At 41.6% G+C, this 25,271-nt stretch overlaps 1 protein-coding gene across 1 annotated transcript in view; it reads right to left on the minus strand.

Annotated features, from left to right (window-relative positions):
* The window catches only part of apoba (apolipoprotein Ba), a gene marked incomplete at both ends in the record, with an annotated part of 66,293 nt that overhangs the window by 21,474 nt on the left and 19,548 nt on the right, over positions 1 to 25,271 (minus strand). The window contains 12 exons of the mRNA XM_084044708.1: positions 1,318 to 1,528; positions 4,099 to 4,229; positions 5,480 to 5,662; positions 6,366 to 6,571; positions 7,908 to 8,075; positions 8,713 to 8,913; positions 11,405 to 11,590; positions 12,750 to 12,951; positions 15,716 to 15,942; positions 17,327 to 17,470; positions 18,809 to 18,917; positions 24,110 to 24,321. Of these exons, the coding sequence (XP_083900834.1) occupies positions 1,318 to 1,528; positions 4,099 to 4,229; positions 5,480 to 5,662; positions 6,366 to 6,571; positions 7,908 to 8,075; positions 8,713 to 8,913; positions 11,405 to 11,590; positions 12,750 to 12,951; positions 15,716 to 15,942; positions 17,327 to 17,470; positions 18,809 to 18,917; positions 24,110 to 24,321 (2,180 nt within the window). The remainder of the gene's footprint in view (positions 1 to 1,317; positions 1,529 to 4,098; positions 4,230 to 5,479; positions 5,663 to 6,365; positions 6,572 to 7,907; positions 8,076 to 8,712; positions 8,914 to 11,404; positions 11,591 to 12,749; positions 12,952 to 15,715; positions 15,943 to 17,326; positions 17,471 to 18,808; positions 18,918 to 24,109; positions 24,322 to 25,271) is intronic.

Raw genomic sequence — 25,271 nt, forward strand, 5'->3', positions numbered from 1 at the left:
TATACCTCACCTTTAACACATTACCTACCAACAACGGTTATACTCGTTGTTGGAAAAATACCCCGTTATCTGCCCAACCACGAGTATAACCGTTTTTCCAAAAAAAAAAAATATATATATATATAAATTATATATACTAGACCATACCCGGTCGACACATCCGTGGGGGGATATGCGCACATGATCTGGCAACCCGGGAGGCGTCATTGTTTGACACATAAACGCTAATAAGAAGCTGAGATTTGATGAAATTGAAAAACGGGCTTCACAGTTAAGTTCAGATGGTAATGGTCAATGGCTGTGTGCAAAATCAGAGCAATTGCTCCAACCACTGAGGAGAAAACTGAGGAGAACCGGGTAGGACGGTGATCACGGAAAATATTTTGTGACTACTTAAAAAATGTTTTTTTTAACATTGAATGTAATGCTGGCAGTGGGGGAAGTAAAAAAAAAACAACCCTCTGGCAGGGAATGTGTTAACTATAGAAGTATATGTACCTCACCTGTCATCTTAATTCATTAAGACAGGGAACGCATCCGTGTGTTAACGTCTTATCATGAGAAAATCTAAACAAAATGTGGAATCTAAAACTAAATGGAGGTTGGTCAGCTCATTTATATTGAAGTTTTTTTTATAGCTGTGTTTTTTAACGGTGTTCTTATAACTTATAGTTTTTTCCACCGCATTCTACGTCCATTGATGTAATGTATTTTATTTGTATGTTCTATCTATCTACAGGCCTAAAAACTCATCTTTCTGGAGGCCATAAGAGGAGCTAGTACCAGTTTCCCGGTAGACAGACGACCCCCCCTCCCCCTTTTTTTTGTATATATTTTTTATTTTTCTTTGTACATAGTGGATTTTTTTCTCTGTATTTTTATGTTGATTTTTTAACTGTTTGGACTTTTTTGGTCGGACCTTTTAGACAAAAGTATTATAAATGTAACCGTGTTGTTTTACATTCTTTTGCCTAATAAAAAATTCAATCAATCTATCAATCTATCTATCTATCTAGACCAGTGGTTCTCAACCAGTGGTCAGGGGACCACCAGTGGTCCTTGAGAGGGTTCCAGGGGGTCCCCAGACAAATTAATAGTTAGGAGCCAAATTGAACCTTGTGTGTCTGTTACATGAACACTGATGATGATACTACTGTGTAGATTGGGGACCCCCAAGGAATCAAAATGGTTGAGTCAGCTGGCATATCTTTTGAAATGGGGGTCCCTGGGCTAATATGTGTCAATGTGGGGGGTCCTTGACGCAAAAAAAAAGTTGAAAACCACTGATCTGGACTAGAGGGAACAGCACTGCAGTACCTGGTGCGTGCCACCAGGGTGAGCTGTGGGACGTTCCTGTTGGTGACGTCGATGGTGACGGCCCTCATGGTCTTGCCCTTGGCGTTGGTGTCGGTGACGGACAGCCGGAGGCCGGCCTCCAGGTCGTAGTCTGGGACGCTCAGAGAGGTGGTCAGCGTGTTCTTGTTGCGGTTGTACTTCAGAGAGGCCGTGGCCTCGGCAGAGTCCACACCTGAGGAGCAACAGAACGAGAGAGAGATGGAGAGAGATAGGCAATGAATGAGAATCAGAAACATCTTTATTGTCACATTAACTCACTGAGTGCCATTAACGTGTTTCACGTGTTTTTACCGCTATGGCGCTGGGTGCCATTAACGTGTTTGACGTGTTTTTGAAAAAATAGTCAAGTTTTTTTTTTGAAAAACATGTTCAGAACCCAAGATATCATCATCTGAAGATGTGCAGCTCCATCCACTCCTTGTTGCGAACGCGGAAGCCGCGCCTCCGACCAAGTGGAGCATACTATGACACTCGGCTCGGCTTGTGTGTCTGTGTGCAGTATGTGTGCAGCCGCGCCCCCATGTCACTCACGCTCTCATTGGCTGCCCCCATGTGACTCACGCTCTCATTGCCTGCATGCACTACTACAGTGTGGCTGAAATTCGCCTGTGCCCCTGGCTGACTCATTACACTCCTCTGAGAAAAATATAGCAGCGACAGTCAAAAAAAACACATCTACAAGCATCTACACGAGTTCATCTATTGGGATATCTAAGAATTCCATGTCATTTGTGCATATTTCAGGCCGGATGGCAAGTAATTGCTGATTCCTTTCTATTCTTCTTATTGTTATTTTCGAGCTGCGTTCGCTTCCAGCTTTTGCGCGTCTTACTTGTTTAACTTAGAACTGAAAAAGGCTGTATCTCGCTTCCTAAGCACTTTTTGTTTTCTGTGAAAAAAACTCTGGCACTTTTCAGAATCAATTCTGAAATAATTCTGGCAATCCTGGCACTCAGGGAGTTAAGGGTTAATACACGGTGTAAAACAGTGGGTGAAATGGTTTATTTTCAATTCATGATGAGTAAGTGATGTTGTGAACACCTTTTCTTTTGTTAAAAGGTTAAAGCACTATATTGTGATAGTAATACTCATTGCTGAAGAGTGTTTAAAAAAAACATACTTTTATTGCAAGATATTCATGTTTACATTTAATCTTTGCATTCCATTTCTTATCTTCTTGAAAACGTTTTATTTGTCTTATTTCTTTCTTTTCTTAATATCTATACACCCAGAGTTAAAACATAAAATGCAATAATCAGAAAGTAATAACTATAAATAAAAATAAATAGGTTATCCTAATACTAATACCTGTTAAATTGTAGTAATAATGATAATACTAGTGATATTTAATGATGCTAACCTAACAAATCAAAATAAAAACGGGGGGGAGGGGTGTCCTCTATGTTGCCAACACGTTTTGCTGTGTCTGCATTTATGTCAGTTCTCAACGAGCCTTTTTAATTTTGTATTCCTATTATTTTATATATATAATTTAAGTAAAAGAGTGGAGTCGGTGCTGGGTCTCACTCATTCTCCAAACTTAGTCAAGCGGCCCCATAATGTGTCCATTTACTCCATCTTCTATTAAACTCAGGCTCATTGTTTCTAATTCTAAACGTTATTCTCTCCATTTCACATATTTCCTGTACTGTTTCTATAGAGTGTTTGTTCAGTAAGAGGAGTCTCCCCATTCTTATGTCACTTGTTATGAGTTCTCTCTCCTGATTGGATAAAATTGTTATCCCCACCTGAAAATGCATTTTCTGTTTATTAAAGAGCTGGAGAGACCCACCCTGACACGTGGCTATAAACACATTATAAACACATATCGATGACAGAATGTATCAAAGGCGCCGCTATCTTCACACAGGGTGTGATTTTTATATTTATGTTTTAAAAAGCAGGGTGAACTTGAGCCACAAGAGTTAACATTTTTAAGATGACGTTGTGGAACTCATGCCTTAGATTTCCCTTTGCCTCGTTTAGGCATAATGCCGGTCACGGTCCTAAGTGTCTTTATTGTTACAGTATCAAGAGTAACATTACTTTGGTATGGTGGTTCCTCACAACAAAATGAGTCATTATCATTTTCAATATTATGCTCCTGTAAAGCAGGAGTCGTGATCCGAGCTCTCATTTCTGAGAAGTACCTGCTCTGTTATTTTAGTGTGTTCTTGAGACGTGCATCACACACAGACACACACACACACACACACACACACACACACACACACACACACACACACACACACACATGTTTGTATTACTATACTTGTGAGGACAACAACGCTTTAGGACAGCCATTTTATGAATGTCATTTTAAAAAAACATATATATTGCCATTTTTAACCGTAAGCCTAAAGCCGAAAAATAGCTTATAGATCGGCTGTTTTCCGGTGCACGACACTGGTGCGCAAACTAAGTATAAATCATGTTTAACTCTTAATTCCAATCCCTAAACCTAACCTCTAAATGTCTAATCCTGACCTGAATGTTTTTCAAATTGAAAAGGTATCGCTAAAAATGTTTTTTTTAAACTATAAAACAACCATTTGTCATTGTGAGGACCAGGTAAACGGTCCTCACAATGTATAATTCTTCAAATTCTACTATACTCGGTCCTTGCAAGTATATTAACACGCACACACACACACACTCGCACGCGCACGCACACGCACACGCACACACACACACACACACACACACACACACACACACACACACACACGTAGCATACAGTACCTTCTGCCTTGAGGCTGATCTTCAGAGAGTCTACTTTCTGCCGTCCCTCCTTTCCTTCTCGTAGGGTTTCTGCGATGATGCTGGCGGTGTATTCTGTCACCTCTCCTGTAGGCTGCACCTCCAGAGCAAACCTGAGGAAGAACAACACTTTGTTTTAACACATTTAGACCTCCCGTAGGATGCACCTCTCCTGTAGGCTGCACCTCCAGAGCAAACCTGAGGAAGAACAACACTTTGTTTTAACACATTTAGACCTCCCGTAGGATGCACCTCTCCTGTAGGATGCACCTCCAGAGCAAACCTGAGGGAAGAACAACACTTTGTTTTAACACATTTAGACCTCCTGTAGGATGCACCTCTCCTGTAGGCTGCACCTCCAGTGCAAACCTGAGGGAAGAACAACACCACATTTAGACCGGGAAAGAATCAGTGTCATCTTTTCATTTATTTGGCTATTTCTTTGAAAGAATCTTGAACATTTGTGCAAATCTTTGAAGGACCCTGGTCAGAGGGTAATAAGGACCCTGGTCAGAGGGTAATAAGGACCCTGGTCAGAGGGTAGTAAGGACCCTGGTCAGAGGGTAAAAAGGTAATTCTTTTATTTCCCATGTCGCAGGTCCATGGACTGTCACTACGGACCCCCAGCTGCGGCTCAAGACTGTGACTGCGGACCGGGCCTCTCCATGGAGCACGACCGTGGATTTCTACTACACTGCACTATACCACTATACTATATATACTGTATATTATCTTAATATTCTTATATTATACCATTATATACTGCATACACATTATTGCTGTACTATATTATACTATCATATATATCTTACACTATTATATGTGCTACTATTGTTACTGTTACTACCTGCACTGTATCTCTTTCTGTCTCTCCTCTGTCTCTCCCTCTCTCTCCCTCTCTCTCTCTCTCTCTCTCTCTCTCTCTCCTCTTTCTCCCGACACGGTCGAGGCAGAAGGCCGCCGCCCTAGAACCTAGGGTCTGCCTGACGTTTCTTCCAGTTAAGAGGGAGTTTTTCGTTGCCACTGTCGCAAAAAATGCTTGCTCAGGGTGGGATTGTGGGGTCTCTTCTCTACATGTAAAGTGTCTTGAGACAACTTGTTGTGATTTGACACTCTAATAAAATTGAATTGAATTGAATTGAATTACCTGGTGTCTCCGGTCAGAGGGTAGTAAGGCCCCTGGTCAGAGGGTAAGGGTCAGAGGGCAGTAGGGTCTTACCTGGTGTCTCCGGTCAGAGGGTAGTAAGGCCCCTGGTCAGAGGGTAAGGGTCAGAGGGCAGTAGGGTCTTACCTGGTGTCTCCGGTCAGAGGGTAGTAAGGCCCCTGGTCAGAGGGTAAGGGTCAGAGGGCAGTAGGGTCTTACCTGGTGTCTCCGGTCAGAGGGTAGTAAGGCCCCTGGTCGGTGGAGCTGCTGTTGGAGTAGCGTAGGACGGCACAGTACTTCAGACCCACAAACAGAGGCTGACACTGGGTGTGGTCCGTCCTGTCCTCCTCCATGGAGGGAACCACCTCCGTCTTACTGGACGACACCGACAGAACCTCGTTGCTGGAAAAAACATAATGACACACAAACCATTTTGACGTGAAAAAAAAAATGCTGTTGACGTTTATGCAGGTTCAGAGATGATGGTGGTTTGTATTATATACTTGTGAGGACATCAACACTTTAGGACAGCCATGTTATGAATGCCATTTAAAACAAAATATTGCCATTTTTAACCGTAAGCCTAAAGCCGAAAAACAGCAGATCTATAAGCCCACAACGCGTCGCGATGCGTTGTGAGCTTATAGATCGGCTATTTTTCGGTGCATGACAGCTGGCGCGCAACTAAGTATAAATCATGTTGAACTCTTAATTCCAATCCCTAAACCTAACCTCTAAATGTCTAATCCTGACCTGAATGTTTTTCTAATTGTAAACGTATCTCTAAAAAGGTTTTTTTTTTAACTATAAAACAACCGTTTGTCTTTGTGAGGACCAGGAAAACGGTCCTCACCATGTAGATTTCTTCAAATTCTACTAAACTTGGTCCTCGCAAGTATAGTAATACACACACACATACACACGCACACGCACACGCACACACGCACACGCACACGCGCGGCTTAGGAATGCGGGGAAAAAAGAAAGAAAAAAACGTGAATTCATGTCTCCATGGGTGTGACTAGTCTATACAAAAAAACAGGTTTTTGGGAGGTGAACTACTCCTTTACTGTGTTATGTGAGGTGAGTTGTACAGTATACACACCTGACACTGAGGAGCTGTGTGTTGGCCGTAGGAGCAGGGAAGGACAGCTTGACGTGGTTTCTGTCCACAGTGACCTTGGTGTTGATGGAGCTCTCATGGAACATGGTGGTGTGCATCTGGATGCCGGCCTCCACAAACTGTGGAACCTTCACCCCCATCTCTGTGATCAGGTCCAGGCCGACGGAGGGCATGAAGGACAGCTGACGCTGCAGTGGTGGGGGGAAAGTACTCAGATGTTTTACTTAAGTAAAAAGTATCAATACGGCAATGTAGAAGTATACTCCGTTATACGAGTAAAGGTCCGGAATTCAAAATGTACTTGAGTAAAAGTACAAAAGTATTGGTATCTAAATGTACTTAAAAGTACCAAGAGTAAAAGTACTAAAATGTTTGAAAATAGCAGATCTACAAGCTGTTGTGAGCTTGTAGATGTAGATGTATAAAATAGAGCTAAAGTTGTTAACGTAGGTTTTATACTGTAATCATTTATATCTGCAAAGTACAGTAACTAGTAACTAAAGTTTTCAAATAACAGCTTATTTATACAAAGTGTGCCTTAACCAGGTTGATGGTTGTGGTGTCCTCCATAACGTCTTTATGCTCTTTTTCAGCAGGTGAGACGGGTTGGGATGATTCTATTTTATTTATTTTAGCGGGGCGGCAGTGGCTCAGGGGTAGAGTGGCCGGGTAGAGTGAACTGGAAAACCGCAAGGTTCCCAGTTCGATCCCGGGCTGGGGCGCTCCCCTAGAGTTAGTGTCGAAGTGTCCTTGAGCAAGACGCTGAACCCCTAATTGCTCCTGATGAGCAGGTTGGTGCCTTGCATGGTTTCCTCCGCCATCGGTGTATGAATGTGTGTGTGAATGGGTTAATGGCACAATCAATGTAAAGCGCTTCGGATAGAAGCGCTATATAAATGCACCATTTACCATTTTACCATTTTTTATTGAATACTTTTTTCTTTAAACCTTACTGTCAGCTTTGTTTTATTATATTTTCTTAATTGGTTTACTTGATGTGTTTGAATCCCTTTCGATGGCATGTTTGTGTTTACTGTAGTTTTTATCTGTTTGTCTTTATATGTGCCTGTGAATCTCCATCAAAAAAGATTTGACAAAAATAAGAAACAAGATAATTGAACAACAATGACAATCACTTTTCTACTGACTCTTTCTCTATGTATTAGTCACCTCATGGAGACTCTTTCTCTATGTATCAGTCACCTCATGGAGACTTGAATTCATGGATATTCTTTTTGTTTTTGTCTCATTCATAAGACAAAAATTTGATGATCGGAGCCGCTGCCTACCGGTCCGCTGCTCATCAAATTACTGTTGGGTGAACTATCCCTTTAACCCATTGAGGTTTCGACTCTGCAAAATGTCTTCTAAATCCTAACCTCCTGAAAAAAACATATGAAAAAATGATATGTATTTGGCCGCGGACCCCATCACAAAATATGTTGTTCCAGGGACCCCCCCAGAAGCAAAGATTTGAGTTACAAATGTCCTTAATGTGTTAAAGGACAGGGTAATATAGCTCACCATGCCAGGAGTGAAGCTCAGGCCTCCCTTGGCTCCCGGAGCGAACACTCCGGCCAGGGAGAACTTGAGAGGCAGACCGGACGCAGTGGGCAGAGTGAAGGCGTTCTCCATGAAGATGTAGTGAACAAACAGCTGGTTCTCCGTGCTGGAGGTCAGCTGTTGGAGGATCTGTGGAAGGACAGGCATATAGAAACACATTGTGAACACGCATCACCACCCCCCCCCCCACCCCCCGGCAGATCGGCAGATCTGAAGTGGTTAATATGTGTTTTATAATGTAATAATTGCAAAGTAACTAGTAAATAAATAATTGTAGTGGAGTAAAAGTACAATATTTGTACTACTATATATTTACAATATAAGTACTGAAAATTGGAAATACTCCAGTAAAGTAAAAAATACCTCAAAATTGTGCTTAACTCATTGAGTGCCAGGATTGCCAGAATTATTTCAGAATTGATTCTGAAAAGTGCCAGAGTTTTTTTCACAGAAAACAAAAAGTGCTTAGGAAGCGAGATACAGCCTTTTTCAGTTCTAAGTTAAACAAGGAGTGGATGGAGCTGCACATCTTCAGATGATGATATCTTGGGTTCTGAACATGTTTTTCAAAATTATGCTAATTTTTCAAAAACACGTCAAACACGTTAATGGCACCCAGCGCCATAGCGGTAAAAACACGTGAAACACGTTAATGGCACTCAGTGAGTTAAGTACAGTACTTGAGTAAATGTACTTAGTTACTTTACACCTCTGATCCTCAGACATATCGTCAATAAAGTACAGTAACTAAAGTATGGTACTGTACCTTGCGGTTTCCCACAACAAAGGCGTGGTAGTACTTGATCAGCATGTTGGTCATGTGCTTGGCGTCGGCCAGGTGGAAGTATCCCACCTCCTGTCCCAGCAGCCTCAGGAAGGCCACGGCCTCGGGGCCGGAGGAGGAGCGCACCTCGTCCGCCATCTTGTTCACCCCGTCCATCAGCTCCTCCACTAGGTCCTCGGGAGCCTGCATACATACACATGCACAGCGTTGCCAGATTTGTGTAGAGAAGCAAGCAAACAACCAGGTCTAGGAAAACCCCAAGCCCAAAAAAGAAGCGACTATTGGGCTACGCGCGTCGCATTGTGAACTTGCAGATCCTACTATTTTCGCTTATAATAAGCGGACATGGCAACACTGCCTGCAAACATGGCAAAGAGTTGGACAACCTTGGTCACAAAATGTGCCCATGAAATAGTGCTGTGTTCTGATGCTATAGATTCACTGTGTTCTGATGCTATAGATTCACTGTGTTCTGATGCTATAGATTCACTGTGTTCTGATGCTATAGATTCACTGTGTTCTGATGCTATAGATTCACTGTGTTCTGATGCTATAGATTCACTGTGTTCTGATGCTATAGATTCACTGTGTTCTGATGCTATAGATTCACTGTGTTCTGATGCTATAGATTCACTGTGTTCTGATGCTATAGATTCACTGTGTTCTGATGCTATAGATTCACTGTGTTCTGATGCTATAGATTCACTGTGTTCTGATGCTATAGATTCACTGTGTTCTGATGCTATAGATTCACTGTGTTCTGATGCTATAGATTCACTGTGTTCTGATGCTATAGATTCACTGTGTTCTGATGCTATAGATTCACTGTGTTCTGATGCTATAGATTCACTGTTAAGGCAAACACAGAGTATGGAGCGCACACCTGTGTTGATGAGGTGCTGGCCACGGCAGATAATAATGTTGAAAAGGATGAGGCCGCACAACTCTTAGCCACGATGCAGAAAGTTTAATGAAATGAAATTTTATGAAATTTCATTTCATTAAACTTTCTGCATCGTGGCTAAGAGTTGTGCGGCCTCATCCTTTTCGACATAGATTCACTGTTAACCTGGTCAGTGTTCATTTTGACAGCACATTTTTCATACCATTTAGTTTTGGTCATATTTTAGTCATCTGAAATGTTTTAGTTTTTATCTGGTTTTAGTCGACTAAACTAAACCAAAAAAAACATAAGATTATAGTCGACTAAATCTACAGTTGATTTAGTCAACTAAAATGTGTTTTGGTGGTGCCTTGATGGTGTCGTAAAGGCTGACTTTACACTTGGTTGCGTGCTGAAAATAGCCGATCTACAAGCTCACAACGCTGCTATGTTCAGAGCGCAACACCCGAGCGCAACCAAACATAAAATGACTCGTCTTTTAGTTCTACTGGATCTCTTCTCCACTCGTTCCCTCACTAACATTTTAGTCTAGTTTTTATTTGTTGACAAAATTGTCAACATATTTAGTCTTAGTTTTAGTCATCATTCGTCACGGGTCCATTTGGTTTCATTTTACGCTCTCAAGAGTTAAATTATTGTTAAACATCTGCATTACTTCATTAAAGAATTGTTATTTTGACATTTGCCTGTTATCTCTCCTTATGGAACCAACATCAATACAGCATGGATGGAATTGTGGACAAAATCGTATCCAATGACAACTAAATATTCTAAGTCTTGGGTCAGAGAGACTAAATCTCATCAAATGGTGGTTCTGTGGTTCAAATAAATAATGGACCTTGCTATGAAAAGGGTTGAAAAACACTGCTCTACACCAAGTCTAAACCACTGCTCTACACCAAGTCTAAACCACTGCTCTACACCAAGTCTAAACCACTGCTCTACACCAAGTCTAAACCACTGCTCTACACCAAGTCTAAACCACTGCTCTACACCAAGTCTAAACCACTGCTCTACACCACGTCTAAACCACTGCTCTACACCAAGTCTAAACCACTGCTCTACACCAAGTCTAAACCACTGCTCTACACCAAGTCTAAACCACTGCTCTACACCAAGTCTAAACCACTGCTCTACACCAAGTCTAAACCACTGCTCTACACCAAGTCTAAACCACTGCTCTACACCAAGTCTAAACCACTGCTCTACACCAAGTCTAAACCACAGCTCTACACCAAGTCTAAACCACTGCTCTACACCAAGTCTAAACCACTGCTCTACACCAGTGGTTCTCAAACTTTTTCATGTCAAGGACCCCCTAATTGACACTTATTACCTCGCGGACCCCCACTTGAAAAGATAATCCAGGGACCCCAATAAGAGAAGTTTTTTACGGCTCTCTAGCAGTGATTCTCAACCATTTTAATTGCAAGGACCCCCCAGTTTGACATGCATTAGGGCTACGGACCCCCATTTAATGGCATTTATACCTCTGGGACCCCAATTCACATTGTAAAATCAATGTTAATGTAACTCTGAGAGTGTACAAATGGAACCAAATGGACCCGTTAGGGTCCATTTGGTTCCATTTGTACACTCTCAGAGTTACAGACCAATAAGGGTCCATTTGGTTCCTGTTCATCATTTAGCTGGGGACCCCCTGGAACCCCCTCAAGTACCCCTGGGGGTCCCCGGACCCCACTTTGAGAACCATGGCTCTACACCAAGTCTCTTGGCTGAGCGCTGAGCAGACAGCCCTGTTGTTCATACCTGTCTCTTCCATCGTTCACTCTCTGGTTCACTGTCGGGTGTGAATTGTTCCAGAACCTTCTTCAGTGAGTCAGGAGTGTTCTCATTGGCCCAGTACACGGCTCTGGACGCAGCGTCTGGGAAATACCCCTTCTCCCCAAACAGAGCCTCCATGGTCGGGTTGAATCCCTCCGCCTCCAAGCCCATCTGGAAGTTAGAAAGTTGTAATATTATAATATACAGTAGGCCTATATGTTCCCGGGCAGAAACCAGCAGTGGTGGAAAAAGTACTTTTTTCTTTTCTTTTTTACTTAAGTAAAAGTATCAATAATGCAATGTAGAAATAACGTAAAAGTCTGGAGTTCATTATTTATTTATGAGTAAAAAGTAGGCCTACACAAGTATTGATATCAAAATGTACTTATAGTAGCAAAAGTAGAAAGATCTACAAGCTCACAATGCGTCACATCGCGATGCATTATGAGCTTGTAGATCTACTATTTTCAAATGGCCAAAATGTATATAGGGCTGAAGTGGTTTTGTAATAATGATCAAAATCTACAAAGTAACTAGTAGCAACTAAAGTTTTCAAATAATTTTAGTTGAGTAAAGTGTAAAGTGTGTGTGTGTGTGTGTGTGTGTGTGTGTGTGTGTGTGTGTGTGTGTGTGTGTGTGTGTGTGTGTGTGTGTGTGCGTGTGCGTGTGCGTGTGTGTGTGAATGGGTGAATGTAATGCACAATCTATGTAAAGTGCTATATAAATGCACCATTTACCATTTATACCATTGGTTCTCAAAGTGGGGTCCGGGGACCCCAAGGGGTACTTGAGGGGGTTCCAGGGGGTCCCCAGCTAAATGATGGACAGGAACCAAATGGACCCTTATGGTTCTGTAACTCTGAGAGTGTACAAATGGAACCAAATGGACCCGTTGGGTCCATTTGGTTCCATTTGTACACTCTCAGAGTTACATTAACATTGATTTTACAATATGAATTGGGGTCCCAGAGGTATAAATGCCATTAAATGGGGGTCCGTAGCCCTAATGCATGTCAAACTGGGGGTCCTTGAAATTAAAATGGTTGATAATCACTGCTAGAGAGCCATAAAAACCTTCTCTTATTGGGGTCCCTGGCATATCTTTTCAAATGGGGGTCCGTGGGGTAATAAGCGTCTATTTGGGGGTCCTTGACATGAAAAGGTTTGAGAACCACTGATTTATACAACAGCAGTGACAACACAGACATGTATGTGGGGAGGAATTCATTGCCATAACGACTAAATTAGTGAGAAAAAGGGAGAAAAACAGAGAAAATAAAAACCTGTCATCAGCCCAACATGTCACACGTTTATATTCCAAAACCCAAACCTCAAAGACGTGGTAGTTGTAGTCGAACACTTTGAGCGTGGTTTCCAGCATCAGCTCCTTGGGCAGGTGGTTGGCCGAATCGAAGATGGCGTTGCCCTGCGCCGAGCCCAGCCCCGTGTCCAGCCTGTAGTTGACGGACAGGCCGTAAACGTCCGCGTTGCGGTACTGGTCGGGTAAATCGGCGTCGATGTAGTGTCTGATTCTGGACGAGAAGAAAGGGGAAACACAAAGTGAGTAATAGAGTAACAGAAGTCCTGATGTCACTCGTTCAACTCCCACCTCAAGTTTGACAAAAACATTGAGTCTCTCGCTAAGCGGGGCCAACAGAAAATATATCTACTTAGGAGAATCAACTCCTTTAAAGTGTCAAAAACCATCCTGTGCACTGTCTACAGGTCCTATATTGAGAGTCTCGTAACCTTTTCCTTTATATGCTGGTTTAACGGTTTGTCTGTGAAGGACAGAAACTGCCTCAATAACATGGTCAAAGTCTGCTCCAAAATCACTGGAGTCAAGCAAAATGACCTGAACACTCTCTGGAAGAGGAGAGTGGTCCAGAAGGCAAAAGGTCTTATAGACCAACCTGACCACATCCTGTCCTCTAACTTCTGCCTCATGCCGTCAGGACGGCGATACAGAGCTTCTATCTGCAGTACAAACCGCTACTCCAAGTCCTTTATTCCGTCAGCCATTCGGCTGCTAAATGCTGATAAATAAATAACTGAAGTGCCTTTTTTATTTATTGATGTGTGTATACCTCAACGACAGTATGCAACTATTTAAAAACCTGCACTATGTATATGCACATTATGTACTTTTTTCTACTGTGTGTTCTTGAATTACATATATCTATGTCTTTTTATAAGCACTGCTGCTCTACTCTTAACACAAGGAACAATGTACAATGTACTAGGTCGATCAATCTGAGCGTTCTCTGTTTCGTGTTTTTACTGTTGTTCTACGTATGTCTTGTCATGGTGAGATCTGTAGAAACTGAATTGCCCCCCCGGGGATAAATAAAGTCATCTGAATCTGAATCTGAATCACTCGTTCATCCTTTGGGTTGTGGAAGTAATGTCTCTATGGAGAATAACATTGGGTCATCTTAGAATCGTCTAATATAAGAATTGTGGTACAAAAATAAACAAACTTTCTCGGCAATATTGTCAGGGAGGAGGTTCTGTATCGTTTATGATAGTCAGTCACATATTTGATACAGTTTGTTTCGCGCAGCGCCGCGTTGCCACGCGTTGTGAGCTTGTAGATCTGCTGTTTTCAGCACGCAACCAAGTGTAAAATCAGCCATTTACGACGACATCAAGGCACTGCCAAAACACATTTTAAGTCTACTAAATCAACTGTAGATTTAGTCGACTATAAGATGATTTGCTCGACTAAAACTAGACTAAAAAACGAAACGTTTCAGGTGAGTAATATTATGACTAAAACTAAATGGAGTTTTATTTAATCCATTAAGACCTGGAACGCATCTGTGTCACTTTAGATGTCTTTGGCTATTCAAAAATAGCAGATATACAAGCTCATAGCGCGGCACCCAGTACCAGTCCATCAGTGCTAGCACTTCAAGATTCAAAAACAGCTTTTTTCCGTACGCAGTACGTCTGCTAAATGAACATTGACTGTCCCCCCTCATATGCATTTCAACCGGACTGTGATCATTTATTATTGGTTTCTGTTTCTCTATTCATCATGCACTTTAAATATCACCATGCACTTTATACTCTGTGTTGTATTGTTGTATGTTGTGTGTGTACTGCGGGTACATGGGAGCTCCCTAGTCATTTCGTTGTGACAACTGTGTATGCATTTGTGTGCAATGACAAATAAAAGCCTATTCTATTCTATTCTATTTAGGGTTGTCCGATATTGTCTTTTTTACCGATAACCGATATACCGATATTGTCCAACTCTTAATTACCGATACCGATATCAACCGATACCGATATATGCGGGGATTATTGTGATTAGGGTAAGCTCAAATTTCATATCACACACACCATATACAGTAAGAACTCCTGTAACTTATTTATAAAGCAAAAAAAAAAAAAAAAAAAAAAAAAAAAAAAAATTTTTTTCAAAAACCGATACCGATATTTTCCCGATATCAATTTTTATGCTAATATCGGCCGATAATATCGGGAGGCCGATAATATCGGACATCCCTAATTCTATTCTATAGCAATGATTACTATCAGAATATAGTGTTTTAACCTTTTAACAAAATACTTTTTGTTTTAACCAAAAAATATCACTTACCCTACCTTTAAACGCTGGTTAAAAGACTATGACTAAAACTAAATGGAGTTTTATTTAAAAGACTATGACTAAAACTAAATGGAGTTTTATTTAAAAGACTATGACTAAAACTAAATGGAGTTTTATTTAAAAGACTATGACTAAAACTAAATGGAGTTTTATTTAAAAGACTATGACTAAAACTAAATGGAGTTTTATTTAAAAGACTATGACTAAAACTAAATGGAGTTTTATTTAAAAGACTATGACTAAAACTAAATGGAGTTTTATTTAAAAGACTATGACTAAAACTAAATGGAGTTTTATTTAAAAGACTATGACTAAAACTAAATGGAGTTTTATTTAAAAGACTATGACTAAAACTAAATGGAGTTTTATTTAAAAGACTATGACTAAAACTAAATGGAGTTTTATTTAAAAGACTATGACTAAAACTAAATGGAGTTTTATTTAAAAGTCTATGACTAAAACTAAATGGAGTTTTATTTAAAAGACTATGACTAAAACTAAATGGAGTTTTATTTAAAAGACTATGACTAAAACTAAATGGAGTTTTATTTAAAAGACTATGACTAAAACTAAATGGAGTTTTATTTAAAAGACTATGACTAAAACTAAATGGAGTTTTATTTAAAAGACTATGACTAAGCCGGAATTGTGCAGAATCCCCACTGCTGTGCTATACTCACTCCTGCAGCTGTGGCTCTGTGGAGAGCAGGATGTTGTTGAGGTGGGAGACCACGAAGCTGACCAGGTAACGCTCCGGATACAGGCCCTCCATGTCCTCCAGGGAGCGGATCACCTCCTGCACCGTGGCCCGGCCGGGCCTCTTCTTCATCAGCACCAGGTAGGCGGCGATGCGCTTGTCTACGGAGCCCTGGCCCTCGCGGTACACCTCCATGAGACCCGCTCCAACCTGGCAACCCACGCAGCATGCACAGCAGCAGTGGTGGTGGAAAGTAACTAAAGTGCATTTACTCAAGTACTGTACTTAAGTACAATTTTGAGGTGTGTTTTTTTTTTTTACTTTACTGGAGTATTTCACATTTTCTGTACTTTTACTTCTACTCCGCTACATCTCAGAGGCAAATATTGTACTTTTACTCCACTACAATTATTTGAAAACTTTAGTTACTTTGTAGATTTTGATTATTATTACAAAACATACATTAACCACTTCAGCCCTGTATACATTTTGGCCATTTGAAAATAGCCGATCTACACAAGCTCACAATGCGACGCATTGTGAGCTTGTAGATCTGCTATCTTCAAAAGATGTTTATATAGAAATGGGACATTCTGCATAATGAGTAGTTTTACTTTTGGTACTTTAAGTATATCTTGATGCCAATACTTTTGTTCTTTTCCTCAAGTAAATTCTGAATACCAGACTTTTAGTTGTAACAGAGAATTTCTACATTGCAGTATTGATACATTTACTTAAGTAAAACATTTGAGTACTTTTTCTACCACTGGCTAAACATACTATATATATTTTAAAATGATAGAATTTTGGGTTTGTTAGGTTTCAGGGACGTGCACAGATAGACTCTAGGTGGTGCTAGAGCACCTGCCCTTTGCCCTCTTGACCAGAAGTGCCCTTTTGAAGAAAAGAAAAAAAAGTTTTTTTTCCCCCCAGTTTACAGCAGGGGTCTTCAACAGGGGGTCCGGGACCCCTAGGGGGTCCTCAGAGTTACTACAGGGGGTCCACCAAATCTTTATGTGATATGATTTTTCTTTTTACCATAACCACTCGAAACCTAGCATCCCTTTTCTGAGGAGAACTTTAGCCAAAAATAGCAGATCTACAAGCCCACAACGCCTCGCGCTGCGAGGCGTTGTGGGCTTGTAGATCTGCTATTTTTGGCAAAGAGGTTATAGGTGTAGAGGGAAAAAAGAGCAGACCAAGTAAACAAAAAAAAGTATAATTTACTTGAGCTTAATGATGTTACTGTGATCTACTGTACCTCCTCATTATAATGATGTTACTGTGATCTACTGTACCTCCTCATTATAATGATGTTACTGTGATCTACTGTACCTCCTCATTATAATGATGTTACTGTGATCTACTGTACCTCCTCATTATAATGATGTTACTGTGATCTACTGTACCTCCTCATTATAATGATGTTACTGTGATCTACTGTACCTCCTCATTATAATGATGTTACTGTGATCTACTGTACCTCCTCATTATAATGATGTCACTGTGATCTACTGTACCTCCTCATTATAATGATGTTACTGTGATCTACTGTACCTCCTCATTATAATGATGTTACTGTGATCTACTGTACCTCCTCATGGATGTCCATCAGCCTGAAGGCCTGGACCGCAGCCTTCTGGTTGAGCAGAGGAGCGTCAGTGTTCCGGGCACACTGCAGCAGAGCTCTGACCAGACCTGTGCTGTCCTGCAGGGCAGAGCCCATGACCCCTATGACCTGTAGGGCACACACATGAGGGGGTTAGAAGAACACACTTCTACTAACACACACACACACACACACACACACACACACACACACACACACACACACACACACACACACACACACACACACACACACACACACACACACACACACACACACACATCATTGAATACTTATGGTGTGTGTGTGTGTGTGTGTGTGTGTGTGTGTGTGTGTGTGTGTGTGTGTGTGTGTGTGTGTGTGTGTGTGTGTGTGTGTGTGTGTGTGTGTGTGTGTGTGTGTGTGTGTGTGTGTGTGTGTGTGTGTGTGTGTGTGTGATTCCCTCGCCACTCAACGGTCCTTCTGGTCGATCGACACGGTCACGACTTTTTTCTGTTCTGGCCCCACAGTGGTGGAATGAACTTCCCACTGATGTCAGGACAGCAGAGTCACTGATGTCAGGACAGCAGAGTCACTGATGTCAGGACAGCAGAGACACTGATGTCAGGACAGCAGAGACACTGATGTCAGGACAGCAGAGTCACTGATGTCAGGACAGCAGAGTCACTGATGTCAGGACAGCAGAGACACTGATGTCAGGACAGCAGAGACACTGATGTCAGGACAGCAGAGACACTGATGTCAGGACAGCAGAGACACTGATGTCAGGACAGCAGAGACACTGATGTCAGGACAGCAGAGACACTGATGTCAGGACAGCAGAGACACTGATGTCAGGACAGCAGAGTCACTGATGTCAGGACAGCAGAGACACTGATGTCAGGACAGCAGAGACACTGAAGTCAGGACAGCAGAGACACTGATGTCAGGACAGCAGAGACACTGCCCATCTTTCACCACAGGCTGAAAACCCACCTCTTCAGGAAACACTACCCTTCCTCTTAGCCTTGCCTACTTGTTGTTAACTAGTTGTACGAACTCTTGTTTTATTGTTGTATTGTTTTATTGGATCTTGTTTAGTCGATACACTTATTTGTTTTAGCTCGTGCTCATTTGATTTTGCCATTTTTGTCTCATCTGTTTAATAAAGTAGATAGCTGATATATAGCACTTTTACCTTAGCGCTAGGTATACTCTTGGTTGCTTGTTTTTGCAGGAAATGCACTTCAGACTTCTGGTGATTAGTAGTTTTCGTTCCCTACCTATGTTGAATACACTTATTGTAAGTCGCTTTGGATAAAAGTGTCTGCTAAATGACTGTAATGTAATGTAATGTAATGTAATGTGTGTGTGTGTGTGTGTGTGTGTGTGTGTGTGTGTGTGTGTGTGTGTGTGTGTGTGTGTGTGTGTGTGTGTGTGTGTGTGTGTGTGTGTGTGTGTGTGTGTGTGTGTGTGTGTGTGTGGTACCCTCAGGGCCAGGTAGGATGTATCAGGCTCCACAGAGCAGTCTGCCACCAGAGACTCCATGAACTGTGACACCTCTGTGACCTCTGGGGTCACCTGACCGTCATAGAACCTGCAGAAATACAACAACAATAAGTTCTGCTGAGCAGAATGTCTGGTTCTCCTCACCATCACAGTATATGCAGTATAGAACAGGGCTCTTCAACAGGGGGTCCTCAGAGTTACTACAGGGGGTCCGCCAAATCTTTGTGTGATATGATTATTTTTTTACCTTAACCACTTGAACCCTAGCATCCCTTTTCTGAGGAGAACTTTAGCAAAAAATAGCCGATCTACAAGCTCACAACGCCTCGCGCTGCGAGGCGTTGTGAGCTTGTAGATCTGCTATTTTTAGCAAAGAGGCTATAGGTGTAGAGGGAAAAAAGAGCAGACCTGCTTTAATTTCATCATGTGACTATTATGGGCTTTTTGAGTAATGGGGTACTACTGGCGAGAGTGCCGATAAACAATGTGGCCCCCCAGAGTGAGTGTGGAAACTTAGTGGCTCTCAACATCTACAAAGTTGCCCACCCCTGCTCTAGACCAAGGTGGTCCCAAACTTTTCAGGCTGCGACCCCCCAAAATAATTATATTTGAACTGGCGACCCCCCCAAAATAATCATATTTGAACTGGCGACCCCCCCAAAATAATCATATTTGAACTGGTGACCCCCAAAATAATCATATTTGAACTGGCGACCCCCCCAAAATAATCATATTTGAACTGGGGACCCCCCACCCGGACAAGCACATGGAATTGTAGAGTTGAGGCATTATATTTAGTTTGACTCGGTTCCACAGATAAACATTGTGGAAAATAACAGATCTACAAGCTCACAACGCCTCGCACTGCGAGGCGTTGTGAGCTTGTAGATCTGCTATTTTCCACAATGTTTGCCTCTTTCTTACTTAAAAGTCATTACATTGTAACTCTAGAAATGTGCAGATACCCTGTATGGATGTTGGTTTGTTTACTGTGTGAGAAAACAATGTTGCACAATAAAGCTAATCATCTGGGGACCCCCAAAACAATATTTGGGGACCCCCCCCCCCCTTTCGGTCCTGACCCCCCAGTTTGGGAATCACTGACTGCTGTAGAGGAGAAACAAACACGTCATGATGAGCAACATCATGCTTCTGCTCTGCCTGTGGCTCGGCTACACACTGCTGCTCTCTAGTGGCCATGTCTTGCAATTACACTTAATATTGACCTAAGACTGGCTTTATTCAAGATATGTATCATATATTTTAACTTTGAAGCATTACAATTAAAAACATTGTCAGAAAGAACAGCACACTGAGCTAGTGAGATGAACATTACTTAAAGGTAGGGTAAGTGATTTGCGTTGGTTAAAATAATTGTTAAATAGCTCTATATTGTGATAGTACTCATTGCTATAGAGTGTTTGTTCAGTAAAAGGAGTCTCCTTGTCTCTCCAGCTCTTTATTAAACAGAAAATGCATTTTCGTTTCAGTTTCATTTCCAATTGTATCCAACCAGGACAGAGAACTCAATCAGGATACAGATTAAACAAGTGAAATGTGAAGTGATGACACTAAGAAATGAGCAGGCAAAATTGGAACTGGAACACTATACAAATTAAGCTTAAAAATGGGTACTTTCTCCTGATTGGCTGAAATTTTGACACCTACCGAAAAATGTATTTTGTGTTTATTAAAGAGCTGGAGAGACGGGGAGACTCCTGTTACTGAACAAACACTCTATAGCAATGATTATTATACAACAGGTAGTTCCGACCAAGCAATCTGATTGGTTGAAATAGCTTTCTAGCCGTGCTTCAAACCAGCATCATAGCACGGGCCTAATCACATTAATAAATCACTCCGCAGTGCAGTCCAGTCCGCACCTGATTAGACCATTATATGGCACAGCTGTGCTGTGAAGTCACTCTGTCCCACGGTAGGAAAACAAACAGACAGTAGCCTGACCCACCGCCGCCACCGGAGAACAAACAGCTATGCAAAATGGACTATGTTGTTAATTTGGTGGATTTACGGTTGATCAATGGTTAGAAGGTTATAAATATCCTCCTGTGTAAAGTAAAATGACTCCCATTTCGTTAACAACGTTCACAACGCGACGCGTTGTCAGCTTGTAGATCAGTTATTTTGGCCGCGTGACACGGTCGTACGACGGAGCATATAGCCTACTGGAATTCATTCCACTGCGCAAGCATTGATAGCTCAGCTGTGTTGATGAGACGGTGCCTCTAACTCAAAGCGCTGCTACAGGGACTATTTAATGTCTCTCAGTCAAAAACTCTTCTCTTTACAGGGAAACGGACAATAGCGAAACATTTTTATTATTAATTGGCCCACAATATGAATACATTTGGATGTGTTTTGTTGGTAACTGTTGTATAATCGCAATATTACACTTGAGGGTGTACTTTACCTTACATTATACAACAGGTAGTTCCGACCAAGCGATCTGATTGGTTGAAATAGCTTTCTAGCCGTGCTTCAAACCAGCATCATAGCACGGGCCTAATCACATTAATAAATCACTCCGCAGTGCAGTCCAGTCCGCACCTGATTAGACCATTATATGGCACAGCTGTGCTGTGAAGTCACTCTGTCCCACGGTAGGAAAACAAACAGACAGTAGCCTGACCCACCGCCGCCACCGGAGAACAAACAGCTATGCAAAATGGACTATGTTGTTAATTTGGTGGATTTACGGTTGATCAATGGTTAGAAGGTTATAAATATCCTCCTGTGTAAAGTAAAATGACTCCCATTTCGTTAACAGTCCAGTAGGCTATATGCTCCGTCGTACGACCGTGTCACGCGGCCAAAATAGCCGATCTACAAGTTCACAACGCATCGCCATCGCGACGCGTTGTCAGCTTGTAGATCAGTTATTTTGGCCGCGTGACACGGTCGTACGACGGGGCATACAGCCTACTGGAATTCATTCCACTGCGCAAGCATTGATAGCTCAGCTGTGTTGATGAGACGGTGCCTCAAACTCAAAGCACTGCTACAGGGACTATTTAATGTCTCTCAGTCAAAAACTCTTCTCTTTACAGGGAAACGGACAATAGCGAAACATTTTTATTATTAATTGCCCCACAATATGAATACCTTTGGATGTGTTTTGTTGGTAACTGTTGTATAATCGCAATATTACACTCGAGGGTGTGCTTTAACTTACATTATTGGCACTTCAGTGATGCTGGCGGAACTCGGCTTCGCCTCGTTCCTGACCGCATCACTGGCGTGCCAATAATGACGGTAAAGCACACCCTCTCGTGTAATATTGCTTAATTATTGGCACTTCAGTGATGCTGGCGGAACTCGGCTGGCGCCTCGTTCCTGACCGCATCACTGTCGTGCCAATAATGACGGTAAAGCACACCCTCTCGTGTAATATTGCTTAACTATCACAATATAGAGCTTTAACCTTTTAACAAAATACTTTTTGTTTTAACCAAAAAATATCACTTACCCTACCTTTAAGCATATAGCTAAATTAAAAACGTGTATACTTTTATTCTCTTATTTGTATTATTAGCCGAAATGTGAGCTTACCAATCACAGTAATCCTTAATCATATTCCATCATATTCAAGGGCTTTTGGAGAGAAATGAGACAGACTCCATAGACAGAGCACTGCAGAGGGCAGGTGTGCGTCTCAGTGCTCAGCTGATGCTCGTTGGTGCTCGTTAGTGTTATTATTATACGCATCAAGGCAATTATGCTTCTGCTCTGTTAAAAGCCATTAAGACCTGGAACTGTGTCATTTTTAGATTTGAGCTAAAAAGCATTATTTTACACTTTGGGCTATTCAAAAATAGCAGATCTACAAGCTCATAGCGCGGCACCGAGTGCCGCGCTATGAGCTTGTAGATCTGCTATTTTTGAAAAATCGTGAAAATCTTTGAATATATATATTTTTAAAGCGAACATTTTTAACTCAAATCTTTGCTTCTGGGGGGTCTCTGGAACAACATATTTTGTTGGGGGTCCACGGCCAAATACATATAATTGTGGGGGTCCTTGACATGAAAAAGATTGAGCACCACTGATATAGAAACATATGTTTTTCAGAAAACTGTTGGGATTTAGGAGACATGTAGAACCGGCTTCAGGTCTCAATGTGTAATAGGCCAACATCAACATCTAATCTAAGATCAGTGGGACTCATTCAAATGACCAGTGAGTCCCAGGACTGACTTCATTGAAACCCTAACAACATCACTGTGTTTTACTAGATATTGTATTGATATTATAGCTATTATCTTAACCCATGGAATGGTGCATGAACCCTATAGAAAAAATAAGACTGGCACATCTACTGGACGGCCGGTGCAGGACCAACAGTGTAAAATGGTGCATGAACCCCCCCACCACTAGTGTGTGGGCACCACCGACACAATAGTGGTGGTCCCCAGGTTGCTTTTAGTCAGGGTGGTGGTCCCTGGGTCAAAATCAGTTGAAAACCCCTGATCTAGGAGAATAGTTTGATGAAAATTGAAATAAAGGATAGATTGGAATAACAACATTGTTTTTTTATTTCTTCATTCTTCTGCACTGTCATTTTATTCTCTTCTGTTTTATTTCCACTGTTTTTTTATTTATTTTATTATTATATTCAAATGTTCTTTCATAATGTGTCTTGATGCTTAACACATTGAGTGCCAAAACCGTACATATACTGTTTTTCAAAAAGTGACGTGGATCGCGTCTACAGCTTTAAACAGCACAATGGAACGCAACGGTGAGAATCCAGGCACCGAACGTATTCTGTTATTATAAAATTCTGGCACCCCATGTGTTAAGACAGGGGGTCTTCAACGTTTTCAGGCCAAGGATCCCCTAGCTGAGAGAGAGATGAAGCAGGGACCCCCCTCTATATCGTATAAAATTGTGTTTCAGATTAAACCTTTTTTGTTTACTTGGTCTGCTCTTTTTTTCCCTCTACACCTATAGCCTCTTTGCCAAAAATAGCCGATCTACAAGCTCACAACGCCTCGCAGCGCGAGGCGTTGTGAGCTTGTAGATCGGCTATTTTTGGCAAAAGTTCTCCTCAGAAAAGGGATGCTAGGGTTCAAGTGGTTAAGGTAAAAAAAAAAAAATCTTATCACACAAAGATTTGGCGGACCCCCTGTAGTAACTCTGAGGACCCCCTGTTGAAGACCCCTGTGTTAAGATGCTTAGAGTTGTGTGTAATGTACTATGCATTGCCTGGCCTTAAACATGCCATTACACGTCAACGTTCCCTTCGCCCCTTATACTTACTTCTTGACGGTGTTGGCCAGAGCGTACATGATGGCTTTGCTCTGCCTGTACTGGGCCATGGAGAGCATGTCTCTGACCCGGTGGGCCGTGGGGTCCGGCTGGAGGCTGAGGCCGTAGACCAGGGCGTCGCCCCCCAGGGACAGACCCTCCACCGTCCTCAGCTGCTGCAGGAACACGCTGGTGCATTCTGGGGAACCGCACTGGAGCAAGGCCTGATGGGTAGGATGGGACGGTTCAGATGTGTGATATCAACCGTTTAGCGTTCAATAACAGAACATTTACTGATATTATATCAGTAAATATTATATATTCATAGACTCAGAGAACCTGGCTCATATACATCATAACATCTGTGTTGCTAGATTTTGTGCCGTATCCGACATGACAGCCATGTAAACATATTATTATAACACATATTTATTTATATTATAACAAAACATTGCTCTCAAGAATGTTTTTGAAAACACTTTAAGCTAGAAATAGATGATGCAGTAGTATTGATTTTATTTTATCAAAACCGGACACTGGACACACCTGGCATAAATGAATTAATACTTTCACTATCGTAGGCAATGAAATCCTTTGTTTTGTTACTTTTGGGTCAATTTATTAATTTCTTTATAAAGTAGCTGTGTAATAAGAGGGATAGTCAATGGGGAGTGGGCCATTATTGAGAAATAAACCCCTTCAGCGTCATACTGTATAATCGCTAATGGTCTAATCACCCTGTCCGGGTTTATTTATCAATAATGACCTTCTCCCCATTGATTATCCCTTGCTTAACCGCCAACATTACACTTAAAAAAAAAGGTCCAAATGGCCATCCCTACCTGCCAGCCTGTCACAATTATTACATAACAATGTTTTCGTCATAATTGTTTCCATGTTGAAAAATGTAAATACATTTTTCAAAACTTTTCCAGGAAAACAGAAATTCCATTTTTATTCATAATATGAATGATAAAATGTAATTTCTCTTTGCCAGAACATATTATGTATGTTCCAATGTTAAATGGAATTTTAACACCATTTAAAATGAATGAAATCGTTAACCTCAATTATTTGTGTGACAAATTACTGGTCAACTTAAACGGTGTAACGGTGACACCTCCCTACCTGCCAGGTCTTAATGGGTTAAACAGTGTAATGGTGACACCTCCCT

Source organism: Gymnoscopelus microlampas, assembly GCF_963454915.1.
Source record: "Gymnoscopelus microlampas genome assembly, chromosome: 20".
Taxonomy (NCBI): domain Eukaryota; kingdom Metazoa; phylum Chordata; class Actinopteri; order Myctophiformes; family Myctophidae; genus Gymnoscopelus; species Gymnoscopelus microlampas.